The sequence below is a fragment of the Trachemys scripta genome, chromosome 1 (assembly GCF_013100865.1).
Source record: "Trachemys scripta elegans isolate TJP31775 chromosome 1, CAS_Tse_1.0, whole genome shotgun sequence".
Lineage (NCBI taxonomy): Eukaryota > Metazoa > Chordata > Testudines > Emydidae > Trachemys > Trachemys scripta.
The window spans coordinates 214,289,561-214,310,046 of record NC_048298.1 but is presented as its reverse complement, the minus strand read 5'-3'; the positions used below and the strand labels follow the sequence as shown (position 1 = coordinate 214,310,046).

Below are 20,486 nucleotides of genomic sequence, written 5' to 3'. Positions count from 1 at the left end.
GGATCAAATAAGATTTTTAAAAATCTTTTATCTCACAAGTATACGTTGATTTCAGTTGTGCCCGTAGCTTTAGTAAACACGTGTTACAACTAGTTTTCAAAGCCAAACAATGTCATGATTATGATTAAAGTAGCAAATGCAGCCTACTTGATAGTTCTTAATTTTCAGTTAAATGGTTGAGTTTGGAGGGGAGAGTGCTTAATTAATGGCTTAAATTTATGTATTCTCACTCCAGCCATTCCCACACTTCGTGTCCATTCCTTTGCCCCACTATTATAATTACAGAATAATGAGGCCATTGTTCAAACTTCTTCTCCAGATCAAGGGGACATTCCAGAGCAGCTCGAAAGTGATGTGTCACATCCATCTGGGGACAGCGTCAATGGGAGCAATGTCACAAACACTGTGCCAGCAACAGCCACTTCACAGCAGGATTTAAGTGAGTTCTCAGCTCAGAAACAAAAGTGAATACCCTTTTTAGATGGCAAATGCATTAAAACAAAAAGCAAACAAAAATTAGCATTTTGTAGTTTCCTGTATTGAAGTGGTTGAAAACTTTTCTCAAAGCTAGTGTTTAGGTACTAAAGAAGAAGGAATACATCTTTGTTTGTTAATTCTTGACTTACTGTAGGATGATGATTTTCACCAGTACTTCTGTTAACTTTGTTTTAATTTAATCTTTTAAGCTTGCTTTTTGGCTTCTGTAGAGACTTCATTTTTTTTGGCCTCAGTATTAATTTCATGATCTTTGCTTCTTTAGGGAGAAGCTTTCTTCTGCATTTGCTGATTGTCTTGCATACCAATTCGCTGAGTATATAATCACTATTGTAAAGGTTGTCAATATAAAACCCTCAGAGATAGATAGACAAAGATGATTTAAATGCAGCATGCTTAATTTCTCCAATGCTTCAGTACAGCTATATATAATGGTCTGGAACAGCTTGTTTGGTATGAGTCTTACCCAAAGGTGTTGCTGTGGGCAGAAGGCTTTCTAGCTTCAAATAGCTTCTGGTATTTTGTGCATGTAACAAATTACTTACTTTATAGAAATAAATGGTCTTAGCATTTAAACTCCACAGATTTAACTAGATTTAAGTGCTGTGATAGTTTTTCCTAAATAACTGTTTTATAATACTTTGTATTTTTGTAACCTCTTGTATCCAAATATCTTAAAACACTTTACAAATACTAAAGAATTAAACCTTGCAGCATCCTTATGAAGAAGACTAGTATCATCTCCATTTTACAGATCAGGAATTTGAGGCCCAGAGAGGCTCAGGTTAACATTTTCCTACTTAGAACCGAAACTAGGGCATCTCTAAATCCATATTGACCTCAGTGGGAGCTGTGTGTGTTTACCACTTCTAAGTCAGGCTACTTATTTAGAAGCCTACTGTAACTATGGATTTCATCTACTTTAGGTTAGGCATCCATATTTGATTGAAAAATTTGGCTTAAATAACTTGCCCAAGGTCACTCTGGAAGTTTGTGGCACAGCTGGGAATTATGCACAGGTCTCCTGACTCCCTCTCCTCTGCTTTTATCATAAAACTGTCCTATCTCTTCAGCTTAAGTCTTAGTTTCACTGTGTAACCAGTAAGATAAGAAGACCTACTAATTGAAAAAAAATTGCCTGCTAAATTAGCTCAAATTAACAATATGTTACGTGTGTAAACTACACATCCAGGTTTTTTAGGTTTATTATAGGTGCCATACAGAAACGGTTACATAATCAATTTGCTGCTTAATTGTTTGTCTGTTTTCCATCTTTCCCAACTGGGACTACCAATTCACTCACTGTATTCCCAAGCTGCATGTCATGCTTTATTTCAATAGCCACCACTTGCAAATCTGAATTACAGCACTGTGTATGTCAAATGGCACAGAAATAATTTTGTCTCAGCAGTGGTTGATCAAAGCCAGTCTGAAGAACAGAAAAGAGAAGAGAATGAGAAAAAATGGGAAGAAGAAAGGAGAAAAAGAGAAGAAAGAAGGCAAAGAGAAAGGCAGGAAGCACTGGAAAGGGAGGAAAGAGAACTAGAAAAACTGAATGAAGAAATGGTGATGTAATATTTTAATTTCTGACAGGAATGCAACTTTATTATACCATATAATTTGAACTAAATAAGCCACATAGCAATCCTAGATGACTTCCTACATTGTTTTTTCTATGTGAATTTAACATAGAATAGTTTATCTTGGATTTGCTCTCATTTCTGTAGCTACATAATAACTAAACTTTATTGTTTCTAAAATTTTTCCCCAGATTAATAGCTTGCTGTCCAGTAATTCATGTTAATATGTGATACTGTTGTGTGGCATTGGTTTCAACATGGAGAGGGTTTGGTTTATTCTAAGCCAAAGCTAGAGACTGTTTTCTAAATTGGCTCCCAGATTGGAACAAACTGAATGAAAAAAATAACGTGATACCTAATACCCAGTCTCGAAGTCTCTACTTAAGTAAAACTCCCATTGACTACAATGGGACTTTGCCTGAGCAAGGACTGCATGATCTATCCCATCCCAAAAGTGTGAGTGAATATGGGGTACATGTCACATTAAACACTCCATTCAGACTGGAGCACAGATTACTAGATTAGACTAGCAATGTACAGAACTTCATATATAAACATATTGAGTTAAAACCTGATTGAAATATTTTTGAACTGGCTGGTCAGTTTTAAATGTATTGCTGTTTTGTTGTGTTTTTTAGAAGTTGACCCAAGATTCGTTGAAAAGTGAAGAAGAAACAAAAAAGACAGACCATGAAGTGGAAGACTCAGAAATCAGTAATCCTGACGCTAAAGACAATTTGTGTGACCCTCGTCCTAATCCACTAGAAAAATACATGAAACTGATACAGCAGAGCAGAGAGCAGGAGCTGACAAACAAGGTGATATACCAAAACCTGTAGGCAGTAAAAGGGTGATTTTAAAGTGTGACTCTAGAGGACAATGTTTTGTCTGAATTACAATGTATCGATAGATCTTGAGGTGGAGAATACTGTCAACTCAATTTGGTCTTCTTCATTTTCAGTGTGAAAGTTAGAGTAACAAATTGTGAGAAGAGGAGCAGGTTTATAATATAGTTGGTCTGTTGGAGATCTGTCTTCCAAGGGGTTTTGCTAGGTCATGTGGGAATGGCAAGATTGCGTTTCTTATATAAGGCTGTGCCCTGCTATATTGCATCATGTCAAACAGTAACACAAAACAATAGACTGTGTATTTAATGTAGTTAGAAATTAATGGTTTCAAAATATTGAATGTGAACAGAGGATAGTTAAAACTGAGGGCCTAATTTTTAAAGGGGCCTCCTCTTGCACGTTCACTAGTCGGTATGTATAATGTACATAACACACACGCTAGAATTTATACTTCCAAAACCCATTTCTGCAGAAATTGGGTTTGCCTCTGTCACTGCTATCATTTATACATGTAAATGAGAGTGCACAAAAATTGCAGGTGTGAAATAGCTTCCAGATGAATGGATGTCAAAAATTAAATATTTAGCCCTGAGAGAACAAGTAACTATGTGATGGAAAAAAAATTCCATTGAAGCATTCCAGTGAGTGGATTGTCATCAAAAATGGAATTTCTTGTGTAATAAAATTATTTTATAAGTTTCTGTTCAGAAGTGGTTCACATTTTGTATCCCCAAATATCATTACTTTTGGGATGTAATACCATATTGCTGGCAATGTGCTTGCTCTTCTATAAGACATTATTTAAAAAGTCATGGTGTGCATAAAACTACATAGATAGCATTTGTTGACAACAATAGCTTATCTATGTGCTTAAGCTCTCTGTAAGATCATATGCTACAATAGTACGATGATGTTTGTAAAGTTAGGCCAAAGAACCAAATTTAATGCTTGTCTCTTGTCTGCCAGAGCTCCAAAAAAGAGGAAGCGGAAGAAGTATCACTAATAGAGAAACTTCTGTCTAGTGAAAAAGATGACAGGTCAGGCTGGATACAATTATTATTTAAAGCTGAGGTATTATTAATTACTAAGGAGTCACAGAAATGGTATTTCAGTTACTTGAAAATGTGACTCATTTTATTTATGTGATAGTTATGGTTTGATTTATAGCTAACATGTCTGCCTTTTCAAATGAAATTCATACATAACTTTCAGACAAACTTTTCTCCTAAACAAGTAGATCAAAAGCAATACACTGAAGTTAGGTATCCTTTTAAGTAAAGAAGACTTGTTTTTTCTTTAATTTTCCTTAGAAAAATGCAGCCCTCTTCTCTTGGGTGAAGAAATTATTACAGCATTTGTAAACACCCTCATTTACAGTGATGTTAAGCAACTACATTCAAGGGAGATAGGTCAACAGCCCTGCTGATTAGCCCTTCATTGATGGGACAGTAGCAGCACAACCTCCACATTGCCCAGAGCTTGAGAGAATTCCTGTGGGTTAATGACACAATTATTGCCTAACATCTCTGCAAGGCCAACAAATGAGTGTGCCAAATTGGCAGAGTAGGTTTGGTTATGTATATATTTGCTCATTCTGGCACTGGATTTTGATTAACAATTTATTTTAGGTAGACCAGGAAAGAGTTGTTGGAGAATAAAAACTAACTTGCTTCAGCTCTGAGCCAATGATGTAAAAGGTTCCTTATCCCATTACACAGGTCCCTAAACCATCCCACAAAGCCCATTTTTTCATTCCGTCTATTAGACCTGTGGGGTTTTTTTTTTTTTTAATTGCAAATAGAAGTGGTGCAATGTTATGCTCGAGTGGATTGGCTTGTCTGAATTTTTCATAAAGAGCTAATTGTTGAAGTAAATCTTGAACTATCCCTGCTTCCCAATGATTGGTTGTTATATGCTTAGCTAAAACTAGAGGGTATTTTAATGCTTTTTCTGCTAATGCTTCTGTGCTTCACCTATGATGATGGTCTTTCCATTTAACTCATTGGAAGTTAGAGTAATCCTGGTACAGACAAAAAACAACAGATGTAGCTGGAGTGTTTCAGTAGAAGTTTGAATGGTTTAATAAGATACATTTACTCAAGTAGATAAACATTTATTGCATAACTTAAATTTGTAAGTTGTAACTAAAGTGTGTCTTCCTTACTGTGGCTGTTTACACACTACAAGGTAGTGGTGTGACTTCCCCTGCTTGTGCTAGCTCTCTTCGGCAGCGGAGGCACAGCTGAGCCATAGCCCATAGAAACCCACCTGAAACCGGTGGGTAAATACCCTGCCCAACCTCCGGTGCCACTACCCAGGCTTCTGCAGCTACACTATTTATACTCATATTGGTCAATGAGAGCTAGCGCAAGCATGTGTAGACTAGCAAAGGAAATTACATCTCTAGCGCATAGTGTAGGCAGTTTCTATTTCTCCCCTCTCACATGCTGAACACTGTGTTACGTAAGGTTGTGCATGAATGGTGACAATAAGGGATTCCCATCTAATAAAAACAGTGTATTATCTATCTGCATTTGGGTAGTGATCAATGGCTCCGTGACTAGTTGGCAGCCGGTATCAAGTGGAGTGCCCCAAGGGTCAGTCCCGGGGCCAGTTTTATTCTATGTCTTCATTAATGATCTGGAGGATGGCATGGACTGCACCCTTAGCAAGTTTGCAGATGACACTAAACTGGGAGGAGTGATGGATACGTTGGAGGGTAGGGATAGGATACAGAGGGACCTAGACAAATTAGAGGATTGGGCCAAAAGAAATCTGATGAGGTTCAACAAGGACAAGTGCAGAGTCCTGCACTTAGGATGGAAGAATCCCATTCACTGTTACAGACTAGGGACCGAATGGCCAGGAAGCAGTTCTGCAGAAAAGGACCTAGGACGAGAAGCTGGATGTGAGTCAGCAGCATGCCCTTGTTGCTAAGAAGGCTAATGGCATTTTGGGCGGTATAAGTAGGGACATTGCCAGCAGATCGAGGGACATGATCATTCCCCTCTATTTGACATTGGCGAGGCCTCATCTGGAGTATTGTGTCCAGTTTTGGGCCCCACACTACGGATGTGGAAAAATTGGAAAGAGTCCAGCAGAGGGCAACAAAAATGATTAGGGGTCTGGAGCACATGACTTATGAGGAGAGGCTGAAGGAACTGGGATTGTTTAGTCTGCAGAAGAGAAGAATGAGAGGGGATTTGGTAGCTGCTTTCAACTACCTGAAAGGGGGTTCCAAAGAGGATGGATCTAGACTGTTCTCAGTGGTAGCAGATGACAGAACAAGGAGCAATGGTCTCAAGTTGCAGTGGGGGAGGTTTAGGTTGGCTATTAGGAAAAACTTTCATTAGGATGGTGGTGAAGCACTGGAATAGGTTACCTAGGGAGGTGGTGGAATCTCCTTCCTCAGAGGTTTTTAAGGTCACACTTGACAAAGATCTGACTGGGATGATTTAGTTGGTGGTTGGTTCTGCTTTAAGCAGGTGGCTGGACTTCCAACCCTGATATTCTATGATTCACAAATAGATACCCTCTTATTTTTTGATAGGATGATTTCATTGTGTCAGAAGCTTATGCTCAGACACTGGTATTAATTTTCAAGAATCCACTTACTGCCTGGGACTATTGACTATGTCACTGTAATTTGAAAGGCTAATTTGTAAAGCCAGAGGTAGGAGTTTTAGAGTGACCAGACAGTAAGTGTGAAAAATCAGGACGGGGGTAGGGGGTAATAGGAGCCGATAAAAGAAAAAGATCCAAAAATTGGGACTGTCCCTATAAAATTGGGACATCTGGTCACCCTAAGGAGGTTGTCCCTTCTTAAATCTCAGGCAACTGGAACTTTCTAGTAGGAAGGGAAGATATTTAGAAGTATGAGTAAATTTCAGGTAGAAGACTGCTTCAGAACCAATTCATAATTCCTTTCCCCTTCCATCCCACTTTTAGTGCTGCAGGCGTCTCTCATGGAGAACCGGATGAAGACTTCTGGTGAATAGCAGCTACTATCTCCTAATGACCAGCACAATGGAGGATGGTGTGAAGTTATGTAAACAGTCACTACACCACAAGAACTGAATATTTTCATGCACAATGGTTTCAGCTGGGGATCAGAATTAAAGTTTAACATGTTCATATTTAAAAAAATTAGAAGCCTTTTACAAAGCCATTATCCCAAATGAGTAATTTTAGATTAATCTACTATGACTGGTAGTACTAATAGCTGCTAAAATCATAAGCACAGGGCCTAACCTTTGTGTTTTAAGCTTTCCCATATCTTTACAAAATATTCTAGGAGTCACTGCAGCATGTTGATCAGAAAGTGTTTGTTTTCATATTCATGAAAAAGCGCTGGGCTGTGACTGAAAAGCAAAGGTGCCTATTCTATTAGGATGTAAAGCAGTTCAACATTTTTTCAGGTAAATTAGGTGACTTTTTAAAAAATACCATCTTGCCTTAAGAGAAGAGTTTTAAAGATTAAATGATAAACATGAAAATTCAAAGTAAGTAGGTTTGAAAGTGAGTGTCTTTTCCAGCATGCTTATATTGCTGGTTTCACAAATGGCATGTCAAGAAGACTATCTCTGACACAAGGCTCAGATATGCTGATTATGATTACAATTTTTAATGCATTCTGATAGATACCTGATAACTATTTCTTTGAAACCACCTTTAGATTAGTGTAGTTTTTCACTGGAGATAACTTGTTTAAGTACTTTTCTATAGCAGCAGCAAGATGGGGGAAGAAAAATACATTTTTTTAAAAGGTGAGCTTCATGCTGTTTCACTGCTGGTATCTTCAATATTCCATAAGACAGGGTACAAGCACAACTGTCTTAATCTTCTACTTTTTTTAGGTTTGCATTTTATAGACTGTTCTGGTATTTTATAATAAAATGTGTCACCTGTGCTCTGACACGTTCTCATTATTGAGGTACAGAATTTCTAATTAGTAATAAATGTAATATGGAAGTACTCTTTGGTTTGTGGGTAAATATTTTAAAGCAGCACTATGTACTACTCCAGACGTTCTCAAACTGGGGAGCAGGGAATGTATTCTGGGGGAGAAAGAATGAGATTTGGGGCAGGGGACCCCTTTTGTTGCACATTTTACCACCAGCAATAAATAACTAGCAAAGCTGACTTCTCCAGATCAGTTAGCACTGTGCATTTCTGTTCAGATGGCAACAACTTTGTATAAGCTTTACATAAAACACACACCACATCATAGCAAATGGATTAAATTGTAAGCATGGACCACAATCACAGTTTTGCTTTTGCTCTTATTACAATGGCTTGTTGGCTCACTCCTGCAACAGAAACATAATACTTGAAGTGAAAACAAAGAAGCTGAAACTGATTGAAGTGAAGCACTGCTGCTGCATCGATCCGTATATTTACTTGTGTGGCGGGAGATGTAAACTACTACAGCCACAAAGAAAGGGGGCATAATCTAATAAGTTTGAGAACCACTGTACTATACAGTAGGTATAGTGAAGGTGCAACTAGTAGTGCACTTGATTTGGGTCATGGTTACGTGTAACAAGTCGAAAACCCTAGCTTGACTCTCAGGTGGTTGCAGGGTTAGCAATCTCTTTCTGTAAAACTGAGTGCATGAGATGTGTAATAATTAACATTGACTGATTCTTCATTCAGCCACAGTCACTATTGGGAAGTCAAGTTGGCCATACTTAATAATTTGTATCCCTTTAAAAAAAGCAAATTGAAGGAAAGAAATGTCATTTCTCTGCTTTAAATTTTTTTAGTAAATTAATATTTAGCTCAAGAGGATATTTACAGGTAACTTCACAGCAGAGCCGAGTGATTTGGGATAGCAGCTGAGCATTGAGAGGTAGGAACATTTCCAATTTTGTAGAATGCTCAAGAACCAAATATGAAGAAAAATAATTACATCATGCACATGGTCTTCTGTCCTATATGTTTACTGCCCAGGATATTAGTTTGATTTTAAGAACTTATGAAAAGCACTTTGGTGCATGATGCGACTTGAATTTGTTCTTTAAAATGCTGTAGCAGTTGTGGGCTATTATCACACTGGAAACATCCACAGCCTGTGGCATGCCACCGAGAAGCAAAGTCCTGGTAGCATTTCTCCCCAATCTGGTGATATATTCAATAAATATTGAATTATTTTACTCAGAACTTAGAGATAAATTCAAAAGTTGTAAGATGGAGAATTCATCCAAATAAAGTAACTTTCTCATTGTTTGTACAGCTATAACTGTCTAAAGAGAGTCTTAAAATAAGTATAGACAAATGGTGTGTCTATTATCTACAAATATTTATTGTAACACTTGGATATAGCTACAGGAAGCCCTTGGCACTGATAGAAAATATTGATTCACTGTTAGGTTACAAAAATTTATACATAGCAAAATTTAATGCTCTTTACATAAAAATATTAGACTACTTAAACAAAACTTCAGAAAACTCCCAGTAATAGCTACATCGAACTAGAAAAGAATTAGGCTTTAAGACACTGCCTCCATTACCCTTATGCAAACACTGGGCTAGAACATCACCTGCATTGCTGTAGAAATGTTTCTCTTTCATGCAACAGGTAAAACAAACACTAGGCTACACTGTCATCTGCTCTACAGACACTTTGCCCCTTTTTTAAAAACTGTCAAATTAGACTTTTAGGCATTTAACCAAAAAATTCAACTGTAAGGTAATACTTGAAAAATGTCTGTCCACATTTTAATATTGACTTAGCTAAAGAAATTTGTGCTTCCTTTTTATTTTAATATTCAGCCAACAGTCAAAACTAATCAAACCACACATTAACTTAACATGGGAATATAACTTGACTTTACCATTTAATTTTTTTTCAAATGACTGATACTTGATTACCCCCCCATACTTATATATATTTTGTAAAGAACAAACACCAACTATACCCATCACTAATACTCAAGATATCACTGAATGTTTCTGAAAAAACAAAATGAAGGCAGACTGCTGTGGGAAATGACTTTAACACGGCACCAGATTTTTTGCTGAACACCACACTTGCTTTTTGTGATTTTATAAAGAGAAAATGAATAAGCACTGGCTATAAACTTAAGCACCGAAGTAGAGAAAGATGGCTGACCAGTGGTCTGCTTTATGGCTGTATTTTTTTTATAGCTTATGTCAAACTCTGCAGATTGACTAGTCTGCTCATTTGGAATAGTCAAATCAGTTTCATTTTAATAAGGTAACACTTTTTGCTTAATAATACAGATAATGGTCTCCTGCTACTATATAAATGCTAAGACATTTATAGAAAATAAATATTAAGGCAAAGCTGACATTTATTTTCAAAGAAGGGGATCATTATCTTGACAGGCATCTACATTCCATCAACATATCCATCAATTAATAAAAATAATTAAAACTTGGAGCAGCTGAGCGATTACTCAGCACCCAGCTTACGCAGATAGTAAGTGCAGTAGAGTGACAGTGGCTCACTATAGCATTATTGAAAAAGATGTGGCTCTGAAAATGGACTTCTGGTCTTCAGCCCATAAAAAAAAGTGTGTTTAGTTAGACACTTGCCCTTTTATGAATCAGCTGGTTTATTACATGCTGAGATTGTATCAGTAAATAAACGTGAGCTATGAGAAATCTGATGAGCTAGCCACAGTTTCATTTGGTATAGAACTGGGATAATTGTTTTATCACATCTCATAACTGTGCAATTATTTATGGCCATAAATCTCCTGCTACTTGCTGTTTTGGGTGACCCACTACAATTTTGTGGACGAGTTTTAGGCCATAAGAATTAATACCAAGAGTCTCAAAAGGATGACTGACTGGTCACTTGTTACAAAGTGTTGCCTTTTAAAATGGCTGGACCTGAAACCTCTTAAATCTGTACTAAAGAAAGGAAGGTTACCCACTGGAAGGTTTCCCTTTGAACATGTTCCAGGAGCTTGAATGTGAAGTTTTTACACTTCTGTATTAGATTGTTTGGTAGACATACATCTGTACTGCAGAGCAGCTGTTTGATGATTTGTCAGAACTACAAAATTCTTCTGTTGAATTACTCTGGCAAACTTTTATGTGTAAGAATTGAGTTGCTCTTTTGACCGAGACTGGATATCTTGAAGCTCCTGCTCTTCTTTTGCTTTGATATCTTGGTAAGCTTGCATTTTGCTTGCATCCTTTAAGTAGGCCCAGTTAGAAGACAGTATCATGAGGAAGTGGATCTGGAAGAGAAGGGTGAGCATGATGGCTAGTGAGCATGTCAAGAGGCAAAGCGAGCTGCTAGTCAGATTAAGACGTTCATTAAACAAAAGTTATTCTACATTAATAAGCATTTTGCTATTAAACAGCACAGAGGCTCATTTCAATTGACTTCTAGAATTTTGCATGCTTATCTTCTAGTTTGCTTATTAAAAACTAGCTAGAGAGTGTTAGTATGCAGAAGTAGTAAAAATGAACTGAAGAGTTTTACTGATCTGTTAAAATGCAACACAGGAAAAAAGGAAGCAAAAATATAAGCAGCTTTTTGCATTTGGCAAATATATACTCTGAAGCTTAGAGTCGATAACTGATGCTTAAGTTTGTGGTGTTTTTCTTTAAACACATGTAGTGCAAAGATTCTGGTGAGATTTCCCTCCCGTTCCATTCAACCCCCCCAAAGAAGCCTAAAATTGTAAACATTGTTTACTATGAATAATAAAAAGCTACATTTTAACATGGGGAAATTAAATAAGGAAACGTGAGTCCGAAACTATAAGTAAAACCATGCAGGCTGAGTTAACAAATCTTAGTGGTGGCATTTTTATAACTTTTTTTTTTTTTTTTTAAACTCCCATTTTCTACTTTCAGGTAAAGTTTGAGCATATATAGAAATTGTTTCAGTTTGCACAGTAAAAATCTCTTGCCATCTTCTTTTCACCAAATTTCATGCAAGAAAAATCTACATCTGAAAACACCTTGATTCTTTTGTGCCTTTTCAACAGTGTTGGTCTATGCACAGTTTCACTTCCCATACAGTCAAACTTATATTTTGAGATCTGGCTACTGAGAAATCAGTTACTACTTCATAAACAGTACCAGCACAAAAATTACCTAAATGCTGTTTCTTACAGTCAGTTTGGGGTCCAAAAAGGAAAGTGATTGTTTTACGCAGCGCTATAGAATGGTATTTTCTTTTTCCAGAGAAAGCATGATTTGGCAGTTACTTGAAAATTTAGTATTGAAGTTTCAATTCTTGTAGAGTTTCCTGAAGCCCCACTAATAGGCTGTACCTTGTGACTTTGTCATCCATACATTGGAAATACTGGCAAATGTATAGGGAGCCTTTTTAAAAAAAAATACATTTGTAAACACATGGTACTGTATGTCAGTCAAACAGCTATGTACTGGCACTATTCTAATCAACCTGGTCCCTTGTACACCATCTATAATGGATGCTTTATTCTTACTATTGAAACTAGTGCACAGGAGAGAGAAAAATAACTAATCACTGCCATTTAAAAATTTGTTTGAGAGAGAACTGTTAGGATGTCTTTAATTTAATAACTCCTGTCATCAGAGGATGATTTGCAACAACTAAAGTAACTGAATCCTCTCAACGTTTAGAAAATAGCCAGATCTCATCCACATCAAAATTCATATACAATAAGTCATTTTATTAATCTGATATGCTAAACGATGCTTACTGAAGCTATTTACAAATTACTGTAACAAAATTGAAAAGCTAGACTCTTAGTCTAGAGTGTCAGTGGTATTTCAGGCTACACATGCAGCTCTTTACTGGGCTTATGCAATTTAGAATTTAGTGCAGCAATCTTCCCGACTCTTAAACTTCAAAACAGCATAGTTATATGTGGTAGCCATCATGTAGATCAGCTGGTGGAAAAGAACAAAATACAGGAGAGTAAGATACAATAAGCTGACGGCTCAAGCCCTCTTCAAGCAATTTTTCGATCAATTCTATGACAGACATAACTGTCTCAGATGATGATTCAAGACTTGTACTAAGCAAATATTTTGCTACCCAGTTTTAGATATAATCTACAGTCTGGCCTGGGGCAGCTACAGTGGAAAAATAGTGAATATCACCCCTGAATTTGGCTAATGCGATGTTAAAAGTTGATAGCTCTAATAGTCCCTTACTGTAAGAAAAAAAGTGAAACATGCCATCTTGTTAGTAGCTACGTTTCCACTTGCTGCCTAAGTAGCTTTTGTAGGCCCAGTACCAGTGACCTGACCCCAAGTGTCCTAGGTTCAGACAAGCAGAGTAACAGGTTTACATACTACCCTTCACCGCGAAACAAAAAAAAGGGAGGAACTGGGGAGAGAAATGGCTCAAGTTTAAAAATCCCAGAAGCAGGATATTTCAGAACAAGAGAGTCAAGAAGTTTGGTTATTTCTAAAGAATAAAAAAAACTTAACTTCTTATGGCCAGAATTTGGGATTTTTCTGGCTTTAAATTACCAGAGTTGGGCCTTGCCCCATCCGGAGTCAAACTGGAATTGCAAACTACAGACAGAGTAATTTATCAAATGCTATTAAAAGAGTTGCAATAAGCGAAGTTCTATTCAAAGTATTATCCCCTCAAAGTTTGCTTGCCTTTATGATGGATGTTCTAATTTAAGAAAGCTACATTGAGGTGCAATGCACCTAAATAATGGTGACTATTCTACAAGCTTAAGTGCAACAGGTCACTCTGTTTTATTTGAGGTATCACTGTTTTCAAGGTGTTTAATATCTTATTAAAAGCTGAAAGGAGTGTGTTAAGTTTCATTAGAAATATGGAGGATGTTACCCACCAGGGCTATGACAGTGGCACCAGCTCCAGCACAGGCCACAATGAACAGGTGATAGGACATGTAGAACTAGAAAAGAAGAGATTAAAACAAATATTTTAATGATTAGAGGAAAATACAATTGAATCTGTTTGCCATTTCAATGTAGAACTCTAACACGGCAAATTTTTAAATTTTGTTTTCTCTATTGCTCTATTTATATTACTGGTTATTTACAGAACAGGTAGCCCAGAAGACTTTTAAAAAAATTGTTAGAGAACAGTTTTTTTTCTGGCTTTGGATGGCAGGAAGAAAGATGTTAACAATATTGATATTTGCCACTGTTGCATAGATGGTGGTTTTGGCATGTTAGTAGAGGCTTCTGAAAAACCCATTTATCTTCCAATATGACTTTCTTTGGCTTCTGCAATAGCCCTGTAGTTTGTTATTGTACCTCATTTGTGTTGCAGATGTTCTCTAAAATTGGACCACAAACCCTGCCTGGTACAGCATTCCAAGGGATGATACCTGAAATGACAACACCAGAACAAAATGTACAGTTAGTTCTAAACAGCCAACGCATAACCTTCCATTCCTCTCAAATCTTATTCCTCCCCACCCACATGCCAGTTGTGTTCCCTTATGATGCACCCACACATTGACCAGTACAGCTTTGAGTTGGCAGGAGAAACTACAAAGAAATCACTCAGATTGTGCATTCTCCATACACCAAGACTAGCTGCTGCTTGCCAAATGTTCTCAGATGTAGGTTTCCCATATGGCAGCCAAATGGTGATTTTACTCACTGTTGGCCTATCATATGTGAGCACGCCCAACTCCCCCGATTACGAGGGGCAATTCGGCTCTCAAAAGGTACGTGGCACCTTTCAGAATTGGGCTCAATACTGAAGTCCTTACTAGGCCAAAACACCACTTGAGTAAGGTTTCATTATTTTGGTGTAGTTGGTGGTAGGGAAGAATTACAAAAATACAGTATTTCCTGTTTCATTTCCAATGGGTAGAAAACATTTTAGGTGAACCCTGGTACGTATAAATCCAATACTGCAGACCCCTTTCACCCCCATAGTGAACAAGATGCTTATTTACTGACCTTATTGGTTTTTAAAGTAAATGAGATCTGGAAGATTCTAAATGTTTAAACTTTTAGGCCCATAACAGATGTAAATCTTAAATACAGGTCAATATCTTTCATTTAAAATATACTACAAGCATGTTTTTAAATTCATTTTGTAGGCCTGGCCATGTTAGTTTTAATCTGCAGCTGATCACTTTAAAATACATTATTGTCTGTCTTCACAATACAATTTAAAGAAGAGTTTTCAACACTGTTAAAGCCGTTCAAACTCTCCTGGTTGGAATTAGTGGTTGTGGCAGGGGCAGACTGTCTGAACATGAATTTATCTTAAATTCATGGTACAGCTGCAGAAAAAGCGTCACAGGATTTACTCCATAACCACTTTTAGTTCTGCTTTGCAATTCCAAAATACACAGCACCAAGCCAAGTAAATACTGTGGCGGGGTACTAATGATTCCTTAGTCAAAGACACATGTACTGAATGTGATTGTTCAATTCTGATGTGCATATTTGGAGTCTTGCACATTTACACTGGATAAAATTTTATTCTGGATTTTTGACAAGTTGCATTTGGATGGAGTTGGTAAATGATGCATTTATCAACTAGATGAATTTTTTTTTTTTTTACCTCTGGATTTTTGTCAAGTTGCAATTAGATAGAAATTGGAATTCAATTAAATGTACAAAAACAGCATTTTAAATATTTTTTTTACTAGTTAAATAAAATTAAACTGCTGGTTACATACAATAAATAAGCTTAAAATGCTTTGCATTTAAAACTGAATTATTAAATAAAGGTCATTCATTTTAGTTATTGAATTGACAGAATGTTTCTGTTCACCATGGGCCAGATTGTCAAAGGTATTTAGGTGCTTAAAGATGCAGATAGGCACCTAACCTGCCACAGCACTTTTGAAAATCGCACGAGGCACCTCACTCTCATTGAAATAAATGAGTGAGGTACTTAAATTGCTTAGGGGCTCTTGAAAATCCCATGAGGCACCTACCTCCCATCATTTTCAATGCGAGTTAGGTGCCTAATGGAATTTTTGAAAGTGCCATAGCAGGTTAGGTGCCTATCTGCATCTTCAGGTGTCTTAAATACCTTTTGAAAATCTGGCTCCATATCCTTCATGTTTTTAGAGTTAGTAGATCTCATCCTGTACCACCTTGTTTTTATTCATAGATTGGAAGAGGAAAACAAGTTGACCTGCTTTCAACTACCAGTGGGTTTGTCAAGTTTGAATGAACTAGTCCAAATGAAAAAAATATTCTCTCTGAACCTGCTAGCTAAACTGAAACCAAAAAGAAATAAGACAAAAGCTTTTCTGCACAAACAATTGGACATACAGTCACCCCACGGTAGAGGCTGAAAATAATACAGATGCTTACTTAATGTATTATTTTAATGTAACATTTACAAAGCTTGAGTTGACCTCGAAAGTTAAATATTTTTGACTGATTCTGTATATAGTGAAAAAAGCAGCACCCTTCCAATAATTAATTAATTTGAGGATGGTTCATTGTTGCAGCATTTTATTATTTAAATTATTTTAATAGATTATTGTAAGTTTAGGCCTTAAAATAGATTGTCAAATTTCAAATTTTAAAAATCTGTTTAAAAGAAAAAAATTAAAGTTTTTGTATTTAAAAAAAATCAATTTGTATCCTCTTTGTTCCTAAGCATTTTATTTTGAGATTTGTTTTATATTTAAACCTGATATAATAATATGGGTAACAGCTACAAAATCAGTTGAGATACATGACTTGCCTGTTCAGTTAACCTTCTTCCAGATGCATTCAGTTTAGTATAAACTGCATGAATTGGAAAAGTAATGGCATTTTCAGAGATACCATACTCTGCTTTTTGGTTCATCTGATAAGACAGACAAACCAACTGAAGATAGCACAAGGAAAGAGGATAAAGAATTTAATCAGTATTAAAATAAGTACCGTATTGCCTGACATCCACGCAGATCTGGTCCCCTGGAACGGTCATATTTGTCTGGAGTGATTTGATGACTTCACAAGTTGACCATATGTTATAGAACATAAAGACAGGCACAGCAGAAAAGCCAAAGACCCCAAGCCAGGACACTCCAAGCACATATGTGAGGAAAACAAACTGGGCAAAGAAAACACATTTCAAGTTTAATTCTCTGAAGGGAACAGAATGAATATGCTTTCGGGGGGGGGGGGGGGGGGGAGGGAATCTATATTTTAAATAAGCTCCTACAAGTCATTTTCAGGAAGTTAAACATTAAAAGCCAGTTGCCATACAATTTTTCCTTGTAAATAGGATCTTTTGGGCAGTAGGAAAATGACCAGGCCAGCATTTCTCATTTCTTGCTTGCTGTTTTCTTTAAACAAATACTTGGCTCAAAGGCAGTAGTGAACAGCTAAGACTCAAATGCTCCATTTTTAATCTGCTCGAGTAAACAGCTTGGTCTTCTGAAAGAGCAGTTTATTAATCATGGTTAGAAGAATTCTAAACTGAAACAGGAATTCTGATTTTAAGTTAAAACCAGTAAATGCCAACAAATCAAATATAACAGATTTTAAAAAATCAGTTACATACCAGATATACAAGAAATTCTCTAATTCTTGCCTGCTGTACACTATGCCGGGGGATCAAACCATGCGCATCTCTCTGGAGATATAGTGGGGTCAATTCTGAACATTAAGGAAACCCATTTTTGTCTCCTGAAAAATTAATCTGGGTTCCTAAAATGAGACACCAGAAACCCTAGCAGGGGTATATCAACTAGGACAAGCTGTTTAAAAATGTTTTAAATTAACAAGACAAAAAATCATAGATATGAGATGAAACATCTAGAATCCCTCCTTTGGCAGGATTTAGTATCGTTGCAGAGGATGTCTGAGATATTAAACAGATACTACACTTGATTTTGGCTTTGGAACAGCTCCTAATTTTATTTTATGTTCTGAATTGTTTGCTAGACTAACTTTAGACTAACATGCTTTAGAGAGCATGTAGAGAGCATCATTAGAGAGGTGTGGTTAACACACTGGTCTGGGCTTCTGGAGATCTGATTCAGTTCCATGCTCTATCACAGACTTCCTGCGTAGGGTGACCAGACGTCCCAATACAATCGGGACTGTCCAGATATTTAGGCGTTTGTCCCGCGTCCCGATTGATCTTCGGTCGGGACGCTGCACTCCACCTCCCCCCCCCCCCTTCTTCCTCTCTGCTGGCAGCACTCAGCTGTTCTCGGCTCCCCCGCCCGCCCCCAACTGCCTGCAGCACTGGGCCACAGTAGGGAATTGGGAGAGAGAGCTGTTTGTGTCGTTACACTGGCAACACTCGGCTTTTTTTTTTTTTGCTCCGCCGGTGGGCCCCCCCGTGTCCCAATATTTTCTTTCTGTCATCTGGGCAAATCACAATCTCTGTGCCTCAGTTCCCCATGTGTAAAAGAGGAAAGTAGCACTTCTTTTCTCCCATTTTCTTTGTTGTCTATTTAAGTGGTGAATGCTGCAGGGCAGGAACTGGGTTTTTTGGTTTTGTGTGTAGTTTTTTATTTTTGTGTATAGTTAGTGCCTAGCCCAGCGAAGCCCTGGTTCTGGTTGAGACCTCTGTTCACTACCCTGATATGTATAAATAATACATTTAGAAGGCGCTAGTTCTGTATCTCCAGCTTCATTGAAACATATGTACCAATTATATTGTAAAAGTTATACCTAGGTACTGAAAATACATCCTCCTAGTTTGTATTAAGGTGGCACTAGCAGAGGTGAAAAACTGGTTTTGCCAGACAAAGGGACGTATTTTCAGATTTCTCCCTAGATTCCTACGTAGATTAAACATTGTAAAGCCAACGCAATGGAAACCCCTGTGAAAGTCAACAGGAAAAACAGGTCAAAGCGGGATGTGAAACAAACAGGAGCATGGGAAGACACCTTAGAGCCAGCATCCCTGGAAAGAAACCACAGGGATCATCCTGTCTTCGGGGGAGAAAACAATGAGTTTGGGGAAATATAAGAAGCAAAAAGACATTTTGTCATCCTTCACTGAAGAAGCTAATAGGACCGCACTTTTTGCATTCATGAAAATTGGATCCTGGCCATGTGGGCTAGGGACAGTGAGAGGTTGCTTTATGTGAGAAACTGCTTTAGACAAGGATTTTAGCCTGTTACAGTTAAGTTTAGACTGTAAGATAGAACTTGTTCTCATTATCCTTGCTCACTAACTCTTAAATCTTAATCTTTGTAAATAAACATATTTGTATTTATGGTAAGTAGATTCTAGTGCTGGTTTGTTATAAAGGACCTGATCCTGAATTGTACCACTCAGTGTGTACACTGTCTCTTTGGGGACAGCTTGCCTGGTAATAGGGTGACCAGACACCAAGTGTGAAAAATCGGGGCGGGGGTGGTAGGTAATAGGAGCCTATATAAGAAAAAGCCCCAAAAATCGGGACTGTCCCTATAAAATCGGGACATCTGGTCACCCTACCTGGTAATTACCATGAGTGGCTAGTGACGGGGCTGGATGCTGCAAGGAGGACTCGGGGTTTGGTGTGTACTTAGCACTAACCTGCGCAGGGAGGGCAAGGTCTGCGGTGAGACCTGGAAGTAAGTGCTTGGTAGACAGAAGCTGTTGGTTTCAGGGAGCTGAACCATAGTAGGCATAAAGAGGATTGCTTCACACTAAGGGTATGTAGTTGCAAGGTATCTCAGGACCCCAGGGGAGCATCTCACGTGGGCATTGTTTTGTACGTAAAATTACCTTTTTTCCCATTTTAGCATGTAGTCAAACTTTGCTTTGGCAGCAATGACCATAAATAGATGCGAGATTGTGATGCCAGGCCAGACCTTTGTAAACCCAGCCTACCTCAATCTCAGCAGCCTTGGAGGAATTAAAGCTGTTACTGAAATGTAACTGCCTTGGTCTCTCCAGTTGTATTGGCCTCCTGTGCAGTTCAGCGTTTAACTTGGCAGAACTCAGCATCAGTGAAACTGGTTCCAGACTATCTACTATATCAGTCGTCCACTTTAGCAGTAGTATTTCAGTAGTGCCCCAGTCTTCCAGTTGGGACTTGGGACCAGTAGCGTTAGCCACTGTACAAACAGACTAGAAAGCCCATGGCCTGAAGAGCTTACAGTCTAGTGTGAGACAAGGCAATCAAGAGGGTGTGACAAACAAATGGAGGGCCTTGGGAAGGAAGACAAAGCTAAGAGTGATGGTAACCTGTCGGTACACAGACCAGCTATGTGTACCATTCAATGCTTCCTAATCAAAAAGGTGTTTTTTTTAAACCACAAAATATAAATAAACTAGCTATCAGAATCTCCATGGCCCTCTACTAGGCCATTGTCGGGGGCAGTTCTCCATGAGCATTACTGTAGAAATGGATCTGAAGGACCGGAGCGTCTGAGTGGCTGCATGGGTCAGTTTAATGAGGAAAAGAGTGATCCAAAAGAAAGTTAAGAGGAAGGAGGGTTGGGGTTGAGGGGGAGTCACTGAGGGAGAAAAGTATTGCTCAGTCAGGCTGATGGGAGAACTGAAAGACAGAGCAAATTTGTAGTGGAGAAAGTCCACATGGTCATGGGACTTTGCCCAGAGACACTAAGCAGCATGGGAGCAAGGCAAAGAGAGAAGAGTCTGGATAACCCAGGGTTGATTGGTGGGATGGATTTTGCAGTGGAACAAAGACAGAGAAGCCAGGGGGGAGGGGGGCATGGA

The 20,486-nt window shown here is 38.0% G+C and overlaps 2 protein-coding genes across 12 annotated transcripts in view; one reads left to right on the top strand and one right to left on the bottom strand.

The window, feature by feature from the left end:
• Nucleotides 1–16,386, top strand: part of OFD1 (OFD1 centriole and centriolar satellite protein) — a 61,996-nt gene extending 45,610 nt beyond the window's left edge. For 3 of the 5 annotated variants that reach the window (XM_034756754.1, XM_034756778.1, XM_034756787.1), the window contains 6 exons: nucleotides 320–439; nucleotides 1,904–2,061; nucleotides 2,714–2,893; nucleotides 3,890–3,960; nucleotides 6,872–8,774; nucleotides 15,969–16,385. In XM_034756754.1, the coding sequence (XP_034612645.1) occupies nucleotides 320–439; nucleotides 1,904–2,061; nucleotides 2,714–2,893; nucleotides 3,890–3,960; nucleotides 6,872–6,917 (575 nt within the window). In that variant the 3' untranslated portion in view covers nucleotides 6,918–8,774; nucleotides 15,969–16,385. Of the gene's footprint in view, nucleotides 1–319; nucleotides 440–1,903; nucleotides 2,062–2,713; nucleotides 2,894–3,889; nucleotides 3,961–6,871; nucleotides 8,775–15,968 lie in introns of all 5 variants that reach the window. The other 2 variants (XM_034756761.1, XM_034756770.1) reach the window with 2 other exon arrangements.
• Nucleotides 9,206–20,486, bottom strand: part of GPM6B (glycoprotein M6B) — a 131,018-nt gene continuing 119,737 nt past the window's right edge. For 4 of the 7 annotated variants that reach the window (XM_034756809.1, XM_034756834.1, XM_034756849.1 and 1 more), the window contains 4 exons: nucleotides 16,736–16,907; nucleotides 14,141–14,214; nucleotides 13,711–13,776; nucleotides 9,206–11,136 (listed from right to left, as the gene is read on the bottom strand). In XM_034756809.1, coding sequence (XP_034612700.1) covers nucleotides 10,987–11,136; nucleotides 13,711–13,776; nucleotides 14,141–14,214; nucleotides 16,736–16,907 — 462 coding nt within the window. In that variant the 3' untranslated portion in view covers nucleotides 9,206–10,986. Of the gene's footprint in view, nucleotides 11,137–11,721; nucleotides 12,788–13,710; nucleotides 13,777–14,140; nucleotides 14,215–16,735; nucleotides 16,908–20,486 lie in introns of those variants that run through there. The other 3 variants (XM_034756826.1, XM_034756857.1, XM_034756841.1) reach the window with 1 other exon arrangement.